Below are 19,559 nucleotides of genomic sequence, written 5' to 3'. Positions count from 1 at the left end.
TAAACATAGTGAAAATAAAACAAGAACTCCTAGAAATAAAAGATAGAATCACTCAAATTACAAACCCAATTGAAGGCATCAATAACAGACTAGATGGTATAGAAAATAGAACCTCAGACGTTTGAGACAGAACTTCAGCCACTGAAGCCAGGTTATATGATTTTGAATACACAGAATCAATAAAGAGAAAAAAATATAGAACATGACCAGAATATACAAGAACTCTGGAAAAACTTAAAAAGACCAAATGTGAAAATCAATGGGATAGAAGAGAACATGGAGATATAAACTAAAGGTATAAAGCATATTTTCAATGAGATAGTTACAGAAAACTTCTCACATATCAGAATGAGATAGACATCCACATATTGTAGGCTTACAGGATCCCTAATAGACCCAAACAAATGAGAAGGTCAATGATGCACATTATAATCAAAATGTCTGACACAGAAAAGAAGGAAAGAATATTAAAAGCTACAAGAGAGAAACCTTAGGTCACATTTGGAGACAAACCAAAAAGACTCACATTTCATTTCTCTACCCAGACCCTAAAATCAAGGAGGGCCTGGAATAAGATATTCCAAACCTAAAAGAAAACAACTGTCAACTAAAGTTACTATACCCAGCAAAACCCAGCTTCAAATTCAAGGGTGAAAAAAACATTGAATGACAAGAATGAATTAAAAGAATTCATGAGCACCAAAGGAGCACTACAAAGAGTACCCAAAGAACAACTTCATACCAAGAAACTAAAATACAGTTCCCAAAGCACACAAACTGAGGCTGTTCAATAGAAGAATAATCCACTAAATGAGAATCACAACAGAATAAAATATAGCAAAAAACCAATAGAACAGGAAAGCATAACCACATATTCACACTAACACTGAATGTTAATGGTCTCAACTCCTCCATTAAAAGACATAGATTAGCAGAATGGATCAAAAAACAAAATCTAGCTATATGTTTTCTACAAGAGACCCATCATATAGGTAAAGACACCCATAAGCTGAAGGTAAAAGGATGGCAAAAAATATTCTAGGCTTATGGTCCAATAAAATAACAGGAATAGCTATTATTATTAAGTAGGTTCCAAGCAAGAATTTTTCAGTAGACACAAAGAAGTCCATTACATCCTAGTAAAGGGAACATAATATATATATATATATATATATATATATATATATATATATATATATATATCCATAGTAAACATTTATGCCCAAATGTCTATCCACCTAATACATGGAAAAAATATTCCATGGCATTAAATACCACATAGACCCTAACACAATAATCCTGGGGGATTTCTATATCCCCTTATCACCAATAGACAGAACTTCAAAAAAAAAATCAACAAAGTTATCTACCACCTCAACAACATCATAAATAAAATGGCGCTAATTCATAGCTACAGAACAGCTAAATTTACCTTCTTCTCATCTATGCAGGGAACTTTTTCTAAAATGTATCATATTCTAGGCTACAAAGCAAATCTTATCAAATATTAGAAATAATAATAAGCCCATGTGTTCTATCAGATTAGAGTGGAATGAAGCTAGAAATCAACAGCAAGAAAAAGAATAGAAACCACATAAAGACACAGAGATTGAATACTACTCTCTTAAATGAAGAATGGATCAAAGACCTAACGAGAACCAAAATCAAGAAATTCTTGGAAACAAATGAGAACCAAGATACAACATGTCAAAATTTCTGAGACAGTATAAAAACAGTTCTAGTAGACCATTTTTTTTATAACACTGAGTGCCTATGATTAAAACATACAGAGATCTCAAATAAATAAGCTTATGCTCCACCTCAAGGCCTTAGAAAAATAGTAAAAAACTAACTCAAAAACCAGTAGAAGTTAGGAAATAGTTAAGATCGCAGCTGAAATCAATAAAATTGAAAATAAGAAAATAATACACAGGATCAATGTAACAAAAAGTTGGTTCTTTGAAAAGATAAATAAAATGACAAACCTTTTGCCAAACTAACCTAAAGAAAGAGTGAGAAGAAGAAAATCAGCAAGATCAGGGATGAAAAAATAGATATCACCACAGACTTCTGAAATTCAGAGGATTATCAGATCCTACTTTGAAAATTTATACTTGAGTAATTTGGAAAATACAAAGACATGGACAAATTTCTAGACATATATGACCTATCAAAAATTGAACCTGGAATAAATAGAAAACCTAAACAGACCAATATTATGTAACAAAATTGAAACAATAAAAGTCTTCTAAAATAGAAAAGTCCTAGACCCAAAGAATTCTCAGAAGAGTTCTACAAGACTTTGCAGAAGAACAAATACCAGTCTTTCTCAAACTATTCCATGAAATTGAAGGAGAGGGAACACTCCTTAATACTTTTTATGAAGCTAGTATAATCTGATAACAAAACCAGACAAAGACACATCAAGGAAGGAGAACTATAGAGCAATATCCCTGATGAATATAGATGCCAAAATTCTAGATAACATATCAGCAAATCACATTCAAAACACATCAAGAAGATATATATCATGATTGAGCATGTTTTATTTCAGGGATGCATGGTTGATTCAACATATGCAAATCAATAAATGCTATTCATCATTTAAACAGAATTAAGAACAAAAATCACATGATCATCTCAATGGATGCAGAAAAAAACCTTTAATAAAATCCAATATCCACTTACATTAAAAGTGTTGGAGAAGCTAGGAATTGAAGGAACTTACCTCAACATTGTAGAGGCCATTTATGACAAACCTAAGCCAACATCATACTAAAAGGAGAAAAACTACAAGCATTTCCATTAAATTCAAACCAAGGTGATCTACTCTCACCACACCTATTCAAGGTAGTCCTCAAAATATTAGCTAGAGCAATAAGGCGAGAAAAGGAAATCAAAGGTATACAAATAGGAAAAGAAGAAGTCAAACTATTTTTATTTTTCAATGATATTATGGTATATCTAAAAGGTCCAAAAAAACTCCACCAGAAGTCTTCCATTACTTAGAAATGAAATTAGTGAAGTAGTGGGATTCAAAATCAACACTCATAAATCAATAGCTTTTCTGTACTTCAGTAGTGATTCAGTCAAAGAAGAAATCAGGCAAACCATTCCATTCATTCCATTCAATATAACCTAAAAACATTGTGACTTAATCTAATCAAGGAGGTAAAAGAGCTCTACAATGCAAATCTAGAACACTGATGAAAGAAATTGATAAAGACCTGAAAAAATGTAAAGATGTCCCATGTTCCTGGATAGGCAGAATTAATATTGTCAAAATGGCCTTACTGCCAGGCATGGTAGCTCATACCTGTAATACCAGCAGCTTGGGAGGTTGAGGCAGGAGAATGGAGAATTCAAAGCCAGCCATAGCAAAAGTGAGGCGCTAAGCAAGTCGAGACCCTGACTCTAAATAATAAACAAAAATAGGGCTGGGGATGTGGCTCAAGTGCCCCTGAGTGCAATCCCTGCTATAAAAAAAAAAGAAAGAAAGAAAGAAAGAAAGAAAGGAAGGAAGGAAGGAAGGAAGGAAGGAAGGAAGGAAGGAAGGAAGGAAGGAAGAAAAAAGAAAAAGAGCCCATACTACCAAAAGCAGTATTCAGATTCAATGCAATCCCCATCAAAATACCAATGACACTCTTTACAAAATTAGAAAAAAATCAATTCTTAAATTCATTTGAAAAAATATGAGACCCACAATAGCCAAAGCAAATATTAAGCAAGAAAAGTGAAGCTTGAGGCATCATAATACCTGATCTGAAATTATATTATGGAGCTGTAATAACAAAAACAGCATGGTATTGGCAACAACATAAACATGAAGACCAATGGAATAGAATATAATACACAGAGAAAAACCTACAGCCTCTAGCCTTCTGATATTTGACAAGAGTACCAACAATATATTTTGGAGAAAAAATAATGTTTTTACCAAATGGTGCTGGGTAAATGGGATAATTATATGTAGAAAAAAATGAAATTAGATCCCTATGTTTCACCCTGCATGACCCTCAAATCAAAATGTTTTAAAAAATTAGGAATGAGACGGGAAACCCTCCAACTACTAGAAGAAAACACAGTGTCAGTTTTCTATCATATAGTTGCTGTCATAACCTTCTTTAACAAGAACCCAAAGCACAGGAAATAAACCAAGAATCAAAGTGGATGCCACTGAATAAAAACTTCTTCACAAATATGGAAATGATTAAGAGTATGAAGAGAGAGAGTCAAAAGAATGGGAGAAAATCTCTGGCCAGCTACTCCTCTAATAGGGGATTCATATTCAGAATATACAAAGAACGCAAAAGTTTAACTGAAAACAAACAAAAACCCAAATAACCCAGTCAATAAATGGACAAAAGAAATATAGAGAAAGTTCTCATTGAAGAAACACAAATGGCCAATAAATACATGAAAAAAAATGTTCCACATCTCTAGCCATCAGGGAAATGAAATCAAAATTGCAGTAAGATTTCATTTTGCTCCAGTCAGAATGACAATGATGGAAAATACAAACAACAATAAATATTGGCAAGGTTGTGGGGAGAAAGGAACACTTGAATATTTTTGGTGGGACTGAAGACTAGTGCAAAAACAGTTTGGAGATTCCTCAAAAAACTAGGAATGGAACCACCATCTGATTCAGCTATCATATTCCTGGGTATTTTCCCCAAAGATCTAAAATCAGCATACTACAATGATACAGCCACATTAATGCAGTATAATTCACAATAGGAAAATTACGGAGGCAACCCAGATGTCCATCAATAGATGGATGGATTAAGAGAGTATGATTGATACACACACACACACACACACACACACACACACACAGTGAAAAGAATGAAATTATGACATTTTCTGGTAAATGGATAGAAATGTAGAGTATATGCTAAGTGAAATTAGCCAAATTCAGAAACTCAAAGGTAAAATTTTTTTTCTCTCATGTGCAGAAGCTAGAGTTAAATAAAGGAAAGGGGGAGGGAAGAATAGGATAACATAAGGAACTAATCAAATACAAATTAATACGAGAGCAAAAAACTAGTAGACTGAGGGTGGGGTGGGAAGGAAATGGGGAAGGAAAATGGGGATTCATGAGCTAAAATTTATTTCTATGTATGTATGAGTTTTGGGGATGAACCCAACTACTATGTACAGGCATAAAGCTCAAATTTTAAAAAAAAGAATTTCAAATTATATATATATATAGATAGATAGATAGATAGTACATTCCAGGAATTGAGCCTTGATTAGCTTTCCCTTCTCTGAGTTTGGACTGAGTGTGTAAAAGAAGCAACTTTAGAGTAAGAAACTTGGCAAATATGACTTTAGGTCACAGTTAACATCAGAAGTGATACCATGTCGATAGCATGCGCCCAGGGTAGGATAAGATGGAATGGCCCTTCAGCCCTATGGTTTTATCTATTAAAACCCATAATCCCAATCTAACAATGAAAGCAGATGTGTTGATCCCATATTGAGGAACTCACTACAAAGTACTTCTACAGTGCTCCTTAAAACTCCAAAGCTCAAGAGACACAAAGACCAACTCAGAAGTTGTCACAGATCAGAGGAAGTAAAAGATACAAAGACTAAATCAGGGCTGTGTCCTAGATGGGATCCTCAAACTGTAACAAGACAGTAGGGAGACGGAAGGAAGGAAGGAAGGAAGGAAGGAAGGAAGGAAGGGAGGGAGGGAGGGAGGGAGGGAGGAAACCAAACACTTACTGAAATGTAAGCATGGTTTGGAGTTTGTTGATACTAATGTACCGATGTTGATTTCTTTGTTGTGGCAAATACTGCAGAGCAGTGTGTAAACAACAGAGCTAGGTGAAGGGCACAGACAATGCCATGTTACCTTTGCAACTCTTTGTTTTAACTATATTAAAAAATAAATAGGTTACTAGAAGCACAACTACATATACATATATATATTTTCTTACTCAGAGTCAATGTAGATTATCTGTCTACTCCAGAAAACAAAATTATAGCAAGCCATCAAAACAGACATTGATGCCTGGGAGCCCTAGGCTGTCATAAAGAACTCATCAGCCAGTGCTATTTTCAACTGGCCATTAATCTAAAAAATTCGTCATTTTTTCAATCTTAATCCCACAGTACAACTCCCCATTACCTTTTCAGAACACAATTCTCATCAAACTAAAGCCCTCTATAGTTTTGAGAACAAATATAATATATTCCTTAAGACATGCAGAGATAGTCAAAACCTGGTCATTCCACAAACTCCATTGTCATCCCATCTTGAATTAAAAGTAAATTTTCAATTTTCTGAATTTACCATACCATGATGCCTTGGCAGTTCATTGTACATGAGTTATCACTACCTGGAAATTTTTCTTCACTTTACCTCTGATTGGTATATTCTTCGTGATTTATTTCATTATTTGCTCTTCAGAGAGATAACTCCTAGCTTTGAGCAGATCTCTTTCTTATTATTTTGTCTTTGCTTTGTCTGTTAAAGCCCTTGCATATATCTACAATTGCATTAATGACTTTCATTATTGTGTTTTTTTCATGATAGCCTATAAAGGGAAAAGATTCTAAATCTGCTATTTTCACTGAACATTTAGTATTCATAAAGTGATTACTACACAGTCAGTGCTCAATGAGTGTATGATACAAGAATAAATGGAGTACACATTTTGTAATTGTCAACATAAATCTGACAATAGAATTATTTTGGTAAACCAACCAAGGTAAGACCAATGTGAAACTGATAAAGGCACAAGGTATGAAAATATTTGTCAGTCATTTAAATTTTTTTACTTAATATGCTTTCCAAAAAATAGAATTTAAGATATGACTTATTTACCTTTTTCAGTAAAATATATTTTAAAGTATTTCTTTCATATATATAGTATAAGAATTGAGTGGGAAATATTAAACTATGTACCTTCAAAGACCTGAGTATGTTTCTCAGAAGTATAGTAAACTAATGATGAATGCACTTAATTTAAATGACTAGTGTGAATATATTTTAGATTTGTCTTGTCTTCTCAATTTGTTCTCTAGGTTAGTATTTAAATTAATTTTATAAGAATGAATACAATGTTTATAACATATTAGTAATCTTAAGAGAGGTAAATCTTACCCACTTTAAGAGAAAGGAATTATAACATCAAATTAAAATTTTTATTATTGCAAGTTGGAAATATGTAAATAAATATATAATGGTCTTTTTTGGTATTGGGATTAAACCCAGGGGCTTTCACTGAGCTAAGTTCCAGCCCCTCCTCCCTTTTATTCTTTTGAGTTATGCTACAACATCAGGATATATCTTGACTTAATCATGAAAGCATGGACCCCAACTTGCTCTTCAGTCCCCAGCACTCACCCCACTGGCCTCCTCCTTCCCCCATCTATTCCACCAGTTCTTCTTTAGTCCAATTATAGTTTACTTTTTTGTTTCTATAATTAGTGTCCATTAGATACACCCAATGCTGAGATATACCATGCCACGTCTGTTCATGCATGTATGAAAGCTTGGTCAGATTTATTCCACTATTCTTCCCTTTTATTTTCCCATTCCTTCTTCTTCCTCTTCAATCCTCTTCACTTACTCTAATGATCCTTCCTCTGTTTGGATGAAATCTCTACCCCCTTTTTTCTCCCCTTTCTGTTTCTTTAAATCCTCCCCCCAATTTTTTTTTTTAATTTTGCAGTTGTAGATGAACAGAGCGCCTATATTTTGTTTACTTTTATGTGGTGCTGAGGATTGAATCCAGTGCCTCACACACGCTAGGCAAGCATTCTGCCACTAAGCCACAGCTACAGCCCCCCCGCCCCTTATTTTGAATTAGCTTCCACATATCAGACAAAATATCCCACCTTTGAATTTTGGGGACTGGCTTATTTCACTTAGCATGACAGTCTCCAGTTCCATCCCTTTGCCAGCAAAAGGCATAGTCATTCTTCTTAATGGCTGAGTGATACTCCATTTTACATATATATTTGTGTGTGTGTGTGTGTGTGTGTGTGTGTGTGTGTGTGTGTATCTCACATTTTCTTCACTACTCATCTGTTCAAGGACACCTGGTTTTTCTCCATGACTTGGGTATCCCAAATTGTGTTCCTATAAGAACTGATGTATCAGTATAGTATGCTGACTTTAAATATTTTGGATATCTATTCAAATGTGGGATAGTTTGGTGATATGGTGGTTCCATTCCTACTATTTTGAGGAACCTCCATACTGCTTTCTGGGTGCCATCAAAAAGGCAGGAGTGTACCTTTTTCCCCACATCCTCTCCAACATTTATCTTATTTGTATTCTTGATAATTGCCATTCTGACTGGAGTGAGATGAAATCTCAGTGTAGTTTTTATTTGCATTTCTCTAATTCCTAGAGATGTTGAACATTTATTGATCATTTGTATTTCTTCTTTTGAGAAGTGTCTGTTTATGTTTTTTGCTCATTTATTGATTGGGTTATTTGGTTTTTTGGTGTTAAGATTTTTGAGTTCTTTGTATGTTCTGGATATTAATACCCTAACTCAGGAGTATGTGGCAAACATTTTCTCCCATTCTCTTTTCATGCTTTTAGTTTCCTTTGCTCTGCAGAAATATTTAATTTGATACCATTCCACTTTTTGTTTAATTTTTTTATGTTATTTCTTATGCTTTAGAAATTTTGTCAAGGACTTTGGTTCCTGTGCCAGGAGTGTAGGGCCCACATTTTCTTCTAGCAGGTGCAGTTTCTGGTCAGATTCCTAGGTCTTCAATCTACTTTGAGTTGAGTTTTATGCAGGGTGAGAGGGGTTAAAGTTCATTCTACTGCATGTGGGTTTCCAGTTTTCCAAGGACCATTTGTTAAAAAGGCCATCTTTTCTCCAAAACATGTTTTTGGCCCCTATGTCAGTATCAGATAACTATATTTGTGTGGGTTTGTCTCTTTGTTTTCTATTCTATTCAATGGGTCTATCGTTTGGTGCTTTTGAGAAAGGATTTCACTAAATTGCTGATATTGGTTTTGAATTAGCAATTATCCTACCTCAGCCTCTTAAGTCTCTGGGAGTACAGGTATGTGCAACTGTGCCTGGCTTTTTGGACTTATGTTTGAGGGTACTAATTTTTTTTGGTACCAGTAATGAAACCCAGGAGTGCTTTACCACTGAACTATATCAGTCTGTTTATTATTTTTATTATTTATTATTTTTATTATTATTAATTTTGAGTCAGGGTCTGGCTAAATTGCTTAGGGCCTTGCTGGCTTTGAACTTGTGGTTCTCCTGCCTCAGGCTTCCAAGCTGCTGAGATTACAGGCTTGCATCATCGCCCATGGTGAGGATACTAATTTTTAAAATACCTTCATTACATTTAGGAAATAGTAGAGAGAAATTGACTAGAAATAAAGAAATCTGGATCCCAGCCCTAGTCCTGTTGTTAACTAGCTTTGCCACTCTGAGCCAATCAATCATTTGAGTGTTGATGATTTTATGCATGAAATGGGGCTATTAATATTTGCTCTGACTTCTCATATGGTTATTTTGAATAGCACCTTAAATAATGAGTGTGGAAATTCTGCAAAATATATCAAGTATGTTTCTCATGTATGATATTGTTTTTATATTACATATAAGAATACAGAGGAACCTCTGTGAAATATCAGATCTTCTTATTACATTGCATTCTCTGCCAAACTACATAAACAAAGTGTTTTTCAGTTGCCGCAGTTGGAGTTATTTGAAGACAAATGTGATTATATAAATATGCAAAAAACTAACAACTTTAATGTAATACACTTGAATGTGCCGGAGATAAAATTCTCATAAGTCTTCTTCTTAAAATGAAAGCAGACCTTGAGCCCCCATGAAGTAAAGAAACAAGTCTTCTCTCAAAGAGATACCTTGCCCCAGAACTTGAAGGCATCCCTTTACCACCCTCAACCATCATTCAAAAAGGTCTAAATAAATGAGGAAATTTGATGGTTGGAATCTTTACCAATTTCAGAGCCTCAAATCTAGCACACATCAGGAAAATGGAATTATTCTGTAGCTTATCAAGTCATCTAAAGTGTGGTACTAATACTATCATTCTCTAATTATCAGTGTCTTTCTTTATAGAAATCTGATAGTCATTTGCAATCTTTTCAATGTAGGGCAAAGAAAATGAAACAATAGTTGTACATGAAGTAGCATTATCTTTTTGTCACATTTAAAAATTTTACAAGTGGCTGAAAATTCTACTTCCTTTACATGTTATTTTTGTCGGAAGAAGTGCATTCACTCCTTTTTTTTTCATATTCACTCTTGACTGGGGATCAGGTATCATGGCCCATTTGAGGATATAAAGTATGAATTTGTATTCTCAAGGTGATTGCTTTCCTTGGAGGGAATCAGGTAAATATATAGCTATGGTTACAAACTGTTAAGCTACTGAGAACGGCTCTGGTCCAGGGATGCTTCTTAGAAGAAATAATGCTTTAGTCAGATCTGTAAGATTGGTAAAATTTTGCCATAGGTACTGTAAATGAAACATTAAAGGTAGAGGGACAATATCAATAGAAACACCAAACTATGGCTAGACATGGTGGCATACACCTGTGATCCCAGCAGTTCTGGAGACTGAGGCAGGAGGATCTTAAGTTCAAAGCCAGCCTTAGCAACAGTGAAGCATTAAGCAACTCGGTGAGACTCTGTCTCTAAATAAAATATAAAATAGGGCTGGGGATGGGGCTCAGTGGTCAAGTGCCTCTGAGTTCAATCCCTGGTACACAAAGACACATACACACACACACACACACACACACACACACACACCCAAAGCCACAAAACTATGGACAAATATGATAAACTTAATGAGGAGCAAGTACAAGTGTGGTATGTGTGTTAACTCTCTGAGGGCTTCAGGAACATAGGGCCAAAAACTGGTGGCTTAGAGCAGCAATGTATTGTCTTACAGTTTTGGAGGCTGGAAGTCTGAAATCAAGCTGTCAGCAGGGCCAGTTCTCTTCTAGGACTGTGAGAGAGCAGCAGTTCAGGCCTCCCACCCGGATTCTGGTGTTCTGCAGGCAGCATGTGGCATTCCTTGCCTTGTAGATGTATCACTGTGGTTCCCACTTTTATGTTCCCCTGATATTCTCCCTGTATGTCTATCTCCATGTTTACATTTCCCCTTTTTGTAAGACAACAGTCATACTGGATTGGGATCCACCCAAGTTTCTTCATTTTAACTTGATTACTACTATAAAGATGCTATTTCTATAAAAGTCCACATTCTGAGCTACTAGATGCTAAGGCATCACATATCTTTTGGGGAAGACATAATGGAATCCATAGTGGTATGATTCTGGCCATAACACATGAGAAGGTGGAATGTGTAAAGAGGAAGTAGGTAAGAGAAGAGGCATGGGTCAAGGAATATAGGCCTAGGTTCCTTTAAGATAATGACTAAGTATTCCAAACATGTAAAATATAAGTAGGTATGTTCTAAGATAGAGATCGGTACTCTCTATAATTCAAGAATCTGGTTCTTTATCATTAAAAATCATAGATTAAAGAAGGTGGGACTTAACTCTAGATTCTTCAATCAGTGTCTCAAGTCTGAAGGAAAATTTAAATTTTTTTTTTCTGTGAAACAATGTTTTAAAAATAATTGAGAATCCCAGAGGTAGAGACACTATAAAAGTTGATTCAACTACTTAAAGTAGACAAAGAATCCTGGAGCTCAAAAAATTGTTTTTCTTTCAAACTAATTATACCCTTAAACTTCAACCATTTTGCTTTTTGCAGTGTATTTGTGAAAGACTCTCTTCTCTAAAAGTCTGCCTTTTCTCCCTGTTTGTCATCTCCTCCTGGCTCTACTTCCTGCCTCAGACAAATTAATATGCTTAATTCCCATGACCCAGGCAAGCCTGTCCTGCATTCTCTGCTAATCTGCCTTGAAGTCCCCAGTGCACGAAGGACTGTGCCATCCACAGTCTTCCCTCCCATCCCCAGACTGCTGAGTGCTGGGGACGTCCTCCAGCACTGGCCAGGTTGGTGCCCTTCCACGTATGGCTTCCAGACACAGCAACTCCACACTGCCTTCCAAGCCAGCAACATGAGACTGCTCAACATGAGGCCACTCTATTTTCTTTTCTATGCCTTGGAAAAGCCTTTCTAGAATTTCACAGCCCCCTCAACATCTCTTCTCCACTGCTGCCTGAGGAACATATTTAAAACTTCACAGAGAAGCGTGAGTTTATCCAGTGTTCCCTCACTCGACTTTCTTTTCACCTGTCTTCAATTAAGACTCGGGAATTTACAGGTGAACATGCTTTTCTTACCTCTCATTTTAGAGAAAAAGTTCACCTCTCTTCAGCAAGTCTAATTTGTAGGTTGGTGACCTGACTCTGGTTGCCTCTCTTGGATTTTGCCCAATAAGCTACTCTTTTTTATTTTATCGATTTATTTATCTATATATGACAGCAGAATGCATTACAATTCTTATTACACATATAGAGCACATTTTTTCATATCTCTGGTTGTATACCAAGTATAGTCACACCAATTCATGTCTTCATATCTGTACTTTGGATAATAATGATCATCACATTCCACCATCATTAATAACCCTATGCTCCCTCCCTTCCCCTCCAACCCCTCTGTCCTATCTAGAGTTCATCTCCTGCTCCCTATCCCACTATGAATCGCCCTCCTTATATCAAAGAAAACATTTGGCATTTTTTTTTGGAATTTGCTAACTTCACTTAGCATTATCTTCTCTAACTCTATCCATTTACCTGCAAAAAACATGATTTTATTCTCTTTTATTGCTGGGTAATATTCCATTGTGTATATATGCCACATTTTTTTTATCCATTCATCTACTGAAGGGCATCTAGATTGGTTCCACAGTTTAGCTATTGTGAATTGTGCTGCTATTATCATTGATGTGGCTGTGTTCCTGTACTATGCTGTTTTTAAGTCCTTTGGGTATAGACCGAGGAGAGGGATAGCTGGGACAAACAATGATTCCATTCCCAATTTTTCAAGACATCTCCATGCTGCTTTCCATATTGGCTGCACCAATTTGCAGTGCCACCAGCACATTTGTCTCTTTTCCTCTCAATGGTGTCTTTCATATCAAGCTATAAATATATTCATGTCTCTCATATTTTAGAACAAAATATACAAAATTTCCTTCATCATCCATTGTTCTATTCCAGGAATATTTCTAGGTTTCTTCTTTCTTGTTCTCAGGGAAAAGATAAGCAAGTGATGATCTCTCCCTCTGTTGTATTATCTCCCACATCCTCTGGGTTATTCTTATACTTACTGAGGTTTGGATTTCAAGTCTACTGCTGTTCTAATCACACCTGAAAATCCAGTGTAATTTTAAAAAATTCTTTTACTATTTAGACACTTATTGGGAGTCTTCTCTCCATCATAAGAATCTCTCATTTGTGTCTAATGACACCAAGTAATCTTTTCTACCTTCGTAACTGTCCTTTTTTTTTTAGCCTAATTTGCTTCCTCTCTTATTTCTAAGTGCTCATAGAGTTGCACATTTGGCTGTTATCTTCTCACTGTGGATACCTTCATTAGTTTGAATACAATTGATATTTACATGGTACCATATCAGCAAGCTTAACTCAGATACTTTCTGATTCCTTGATATTTGATTCCACACTCACAGTTCCAACTGCTCACTCCATAGCTTCCTGGGGGGTATGTCTCAACACAATATTCCCCAATCTGACCTTCATTAGCTATTCCTCCTGTTCACCATGAATACTCTGAGGGAGAATCACTTCTAGGCCTCTCACCTAGATTCTGGTGGTTTGTAAGCCAGAAATCTGGATATTGTTTTATACCTCTTTATCACCCTCTACTCATATGATTAAATAGTTGCTGATGTGATTAAAAACACATCATTTTCTACTGGGCTTTTGAAATAGGCTCCAAACATATTTTTATATTTGTTTTTTTCTTACATGTTTAACAAGATGAATGTTAACTGTTTCCTTATGTCTATTACTTAGAATGGTAATAAAAGCCTTCCTTCTTGATTTAGTCACTTTCTAAATTCCTTTTCTTTTTTTCTTTCTTTCTTTTTTTTTCTTTAGTGAGTCACAACATATTGGAAACTCCCTAATCAATAAAAGTGATGGATAATTTCTTTAGAACAATGCATATTTGCCCATGCAAATTATTGTAATGGTTTTAGGGTTCCTGGACTTCTCAGGATCTGCCCTGAAATACCAGAATCCAATCCAGTCTCTTGCTACCCTATCTCCAACACCTTCAACAAGGCTGAAATACTTATAGTGCCCCCTACAGGCCACATGATTTCTGGCACCATGATATTACCTCAGGTGTGCTTGCTTTACTCCTAAAGGATAAAATCTGCTTACTTTCTGTTAGACAAGGGACACCTCTAGGCTTACTCTCATGTTTTCCTCACAGGTACAGATCTGTCTGGGTTATTCCAGGCTTATGACCCTATTATATATGCTTTCTGTCTAAGGGAAGAGAATAACTCAGGGAAAACAGTGTAATAGGGCTAAAGGGCCTTGGCCTCAGAATGCCATAGGTGTGCATGGTAAAAATGAATATATTTGGTAAACAGTATACTGTCCCTTGGCCCAGTTACTGTTACAAAAACTCAGTTTGAGGAAGAAAAAATTTTCTTAGTCAAGTTAGTACAACTAAGGATTTATGATGGAAATGGAGTTTTCATTGGTTTTAAAGGCTATAGAAGATTTGGGAGTGCTAAGATTGGAGGTGGAAAAGAAGATAAGTAGGCTGGGGATATCCTTGGTGGTAGAGTCCTTGTTTAGCACATGAGAGACCCAGGATTTGATTCCCAGACCACAAAAGTGAAAGAACAACAATAACATAAAAACGATATGTGAGAATTCTCCTAATTGGTCTACATTTACTAAACTCCTTTGAATCTTAAAAATTATGATCTTGGTTGTATAATTAGGGTTTTTTGTAACATTATATTAGTCACAAAAATTATCACTCAATTAATTTGCCAATCTGTACTCTTACTTACTAAAAGTGTGATTGTTTTTTAATGCCTAGTGAACTCATTTTTCCAATTGTCAGTTCATCATTATATTTACTGATTGGTATGGTTTAGGATATTGTTTCATAAAATGAGTTTTTAGGAGATCTAATCCTATGGGAAATTCATCAAGAAATTATTCCATGGGCTAACAGGTGTGGTAAAGGCTCTCAAAATTCTTTGTAAAGAAACTTCACCTGTTTAATCCACCATTTTACCTCTTAACTGTAGAACTGCTTTTGCCATAACTGCTGTTAATATCTCATGGAACTATTCCCCAGACTTTGAAAAATTATAATATTAATTAAATAACTATAAGTATTAATCTGATTAATCTGCCATTTATTATCTTTAAAAACAGAACTATTCAGTAAGCACCCAAATAAGTAGTTTTACATTTTTCTCATATACTAATTAGTAGTTTCCAGATTATCCCTGTGTCATAGGCCATAAATGTGTTTTAAACAATGGTTATTATTAACCTATTATAATATATTATTAAAATCATAAAGCCATAGATCTTTTGGAACCCCAAGGATAATTAGATTTCAAATGGTGTTCTACTAATCCACTAGTCTGAGAAAATTGAGTCCTGGAGAAGCTTAAGAAAATTCTGAATATTAAAAAGGAAGTCTACAGTGGAACCACAGCTTAAAAGTTGATCTCTTCAGTAAGGGTCCTATATTCTTTATTTGCTTACCACTTTATTCCATTTATCAGGACCCATTTATAAATAATTAAACTGACCTTGCTTGTGATAATAGTTGATTTTTTAGTATTGTTTTAGTTATGGATGAAAACAATGACTTTTATCTTATTTTGTTTTGTTTTTATGTGGTGCTGGGATCCAACCCAGTGCCTCACATGTGCTAGGCAAGTGTTCTACTACTGAATCACCACCCCAGTCCAATAGTTCATATTTTTCATGACTTAAGTTTAGAATCAGAAGCTAGAAGATTTTATGTAAATATCTAATTTTAAGTGCATAATCATTACTAAACATCCTTAAAATGGCCTTTTACCTAATTTGAGAACAAATGCTTTAAAATAATTTAGAAATCAAGTTGTAATGTTTAGAAGAAATGTTTTTAATATATCTGGCCTTTTAGAAATGTGGACTCTCATATCAGAAATGTAAAGTGAGTGTAAGATTCTTCTTATTCTTCTTTGGTTGTTCATTTTTTCATTTAATAAAATGTTTTCTACCAACATGAAACCATTCTTGGGGATCAAAGTCATTAGAAAAACACAGTAGATCACGCTTTTTAGTTGATTCTAAGCAGTTCTGTTGTTTAAGCAAAAGATTTTGTTTTTCCAAGGCAGAGGCATTCCATCTGTTAGGAAATATGGACTTCAGAATTTGATTCCACTGTGCGATCACATATTACCTCAGACCTTAATGACTTCCAAATATTAGAAATTCTGATACTTTTAATCAGCTACATAAAAACAAATTTAAAATGAAAAGTATATTATATCCTTTCTTTATTCAAAGACGCTTTTGTTTATTGTATCTCATTGTATTATTAAAAATGCCAGATAACACAGAATTTGGAGGTTATCAAAGGTACAAAAGCACATGTTTCTACAATATTTTTACTTACATAAGGTAAGATTTTATGTGTATAAGAAATTTCTTTATGTGCAGGAAATACATCTAGCCTTTCAAAGTTAAGCAAATAATATGCACAACATATAGCATTTTTACTAAATAACCTTAAATGCAAAAATAGAAGGTTAGTGGATTTAGCTACTATTTGTCTGCAACTTTATCAAAATGTGAAAAATTGATGCTACAATGTCAAATATAATAAGAAAATATATAGAAGAAGGTATATTTTCTAAAGAAATGTATATTTAGAATATTGAACCATTGATAAATCCTATGTTGAGAAATCCTGTATGTAATTTTGTTTTTGTTTTTGTTTTATTTTTATCTTTAAGATTTTCTACTCTCCCATGGCCCTCTTCATACCACCCTCTGTATATGCTGTTCATCTTCAGTTCAATCTCCTTTACCAATTTTGGATCCATACTGAGGTAACTTTTTTTTTTTTTTTTTTTTTTTTACCCCTTAAGTTTTATATCTAAATAGCCTGAAGTAATGTCCTGGAAATCCACTAGAAGCTGATTTATTGTGTAAGAAAAATCTTTGTCTGCCTTCTTTAAGGAGAAACATCTGTTCATTTTTATTCCTTTTTTCTGAATATATATTGCAAAGTTTATAAGAAGCAATGAGGCCAGTTGGTCTCGATTAAATAAAACAATTTTTGAACTATTAAGTGCCAAAATATTTTAATACTATATTCAATACAATATCTTCCTGTATTGCAGTTTATTAAACATTGCTAAGAGATGTTAAAATTTATTTCAATTTGGAGATATAAATTTTTATACATTATATATATATATATATATATATATATATATATATTCATATACTAAAAAATCTAGAGACATCTCTATAGATATATCAGTAGAAACTTCTTGAAAACTCCTTTGAAAAAAATAATATTTATGCAAATTAGAAAAATATTTTTTGGAAAATATTATTTTAATTATATAGTTTAGGTTTTATTTAAAGGCATTCAATATATTGTTAAGGCTTTATTTGTCTTCTAAAAAATTAAACAAATAGAATTTTTTGTTTCTTCTGGGGTATTTCAATTTGTCAGACTTGAATGTTTGCAGATAGATCATTAAGCAACTGTTTAGTTTATGAACTATTGTACTGATCTTGTTGTTAAGTATCAAAAATCACAGACCCAGAAAAATTCCTACTTATACACTTGAGAACCCTTTCAAGCATTTGGTATTTATTGGAAGCCTTTTGAAGTTACGATAGGAAGCACATTGACAGGTGTTGCAATTGGTTGAAAAATATCACAAATCACAGCTGCATAAGATGCCAAATCTTGATACAACAAAGAGCATTATTTCATTAATCTGCAATATTTCATGCTACTGATTTGCTTGGAATAAAGAGACTGTTACCCTGACTTCAAACATATGTTGCATTTTTTGAAGATCGCTCATGAAATACTATTGTGTTTTATGATAGTTGACACACATCAAACAGTCAATACTACAACCATCTGAAAGAGTTGTTGAGGCCATTTCTGGCTCTAGAGGTCAAGGACCAAATTTGTTTAAATCAGTGGAGGGAAACTTTCTGATGATTTACATGGAGGGGTTAAAGGAGAATTACTCTTTTATAGCAGTTCTGCCCCAGGTCATGCCACGTGTTGGTCAGCTATTAGTCTGGATACAGAACAATGGTGCCTAAGTTACTTCCATTTTTTTCCCCATCTCTCAGAAATGTCCCTGAATAGGATTTCAGTTCCATCCCCTGAAGTAGGAAACTGGGAGTGAGGAAAAGCCAGTGGTGAAAATTCTTTCTTTTAAGCTCAGAATGAACCTCCAGGTGGCTTCATTTCCAGTTCAAAAGCCATGCCTTAGAATCTCTCCCTTGTGCTCTACTTCTTAGTTTTGAAAGTACTTTGCCATGTGTAATTACAACAGCTGGATTGGCCTGAGAAGCATGAAGACACTTTATGGAAGTGATGGTTTGGATCTTCAAAATTCAAGTTATTATCTCTGGATACATTTCTGAGATTTTTTTCACAACTGTGTGATGCCACTAGTTTATTGTATATAATATACCACGATTTGTTTACAAATAATAGAATAATTCTCCAGGGGTTAGAATCAAGATATTTTTCATAGTGGTTGCTTTGGGTAAATGGAATACAGAACTAGAAGAACTGGAGTAAGGAGAAGATTAAACTATTTTTTTAAAAAAAATTATTTTTAACATGTGTTTTCTGGACTTTTTCATATAATGCTAATACCCATATTAGGAAATAAAAATGGAGACTGAAGACAAAAACCTTCAGTGTAGGAAAATATCCACTTTATGACTGGAAAAAGTATTAACCCCGATGAGTTATTTGCACATTGTTTAAGATCAGGCATCCAGGATATGGCTGACCATGCACAGAAATGACATGTGTGGGCTATAGACATGACAGTGTGGGCCAATGCACTCTGTGCTATCCTAAGTGACTCTCAGTTCTTTCCCTTCACAAAGATCAGTTCTCACTCTCAGGGTAAACTAGTCTTAAGGTTGTATGGATTTACAAAAAGTGAAGAAGAAAAATGTTTTTACTTTCAATCAACCCAGTTAAGATGAGAGGAAGGAAAAATAAAAACGATTTTAAATCATGTTTTTAAAAGATTGTTTATAGGAAGAAAAAAAAATGGGTCATTAAGCAAATTGAATAGTTCATTGAAATTTTCTGTTTACTGTTAGGGTACTTTAATGAAGACACAACAGATTCTTAGTCACATATTGTTTTTTGAAAGTTACAAAACATTTTGCTTTAAATTATAGTCTCTTGCTTAATTTTTGTGAAGACATTTTTTTGTACATTGTCCGTTGATCTAAAGTGTGTGTAACACTTATTCAATTGTATGCTACTTCTCTTGTGAATTTACTGAGTTCAGTAAAATAAACTTTTTATCTAATATATATTTTT

At 34.4% G+C, this 19,559-nt stretch overlaps 1 protein-coding gene across 2 annotated transcripts in view; it reads left to right on the top strand.

Annotated features, from left to right (window-relative positions):
- Positions 1–19,559, top strand: part of Agmo (alkylglycerol monooxygenase) — a 331,367-nt gene that overhangs the window by 124,151 nt on the left and 187,657 nt on the right. For both annotated transcript variants that reach the window (XM_026408644.2, XM_026408651.2), the window contains exon 5: positions 16,966–17,061. In XM_026408644.2, the coding sequence (XP_026264429.1) occupies positions 16,966–17,061 (96 nt within the window). The remainder of the gene's footprint in view (positions 1–16,965; positions 17,062–19,559) is intronic.

Source organism: Urocitellus parryii, chromosome 3 (genome assembly GCF_045843805.1).
Source record: "Urocitellus parryii isolate mUroPar1 chromosome 3, mUroPar1.hap1, whole genome shotgun sequence".
In the NCBI taxonomy this organism is placed as follows: Eukaryota; Metazoa; Chordata; class Mammalia; order Rodentia; family Sciuridae; genus Urocitellus; species Urocitellus parryii.
Note: the sequence above shows the minus strand (reverse complement) of the source record. Positions and strands in the feature narration are given on the sequence as shown.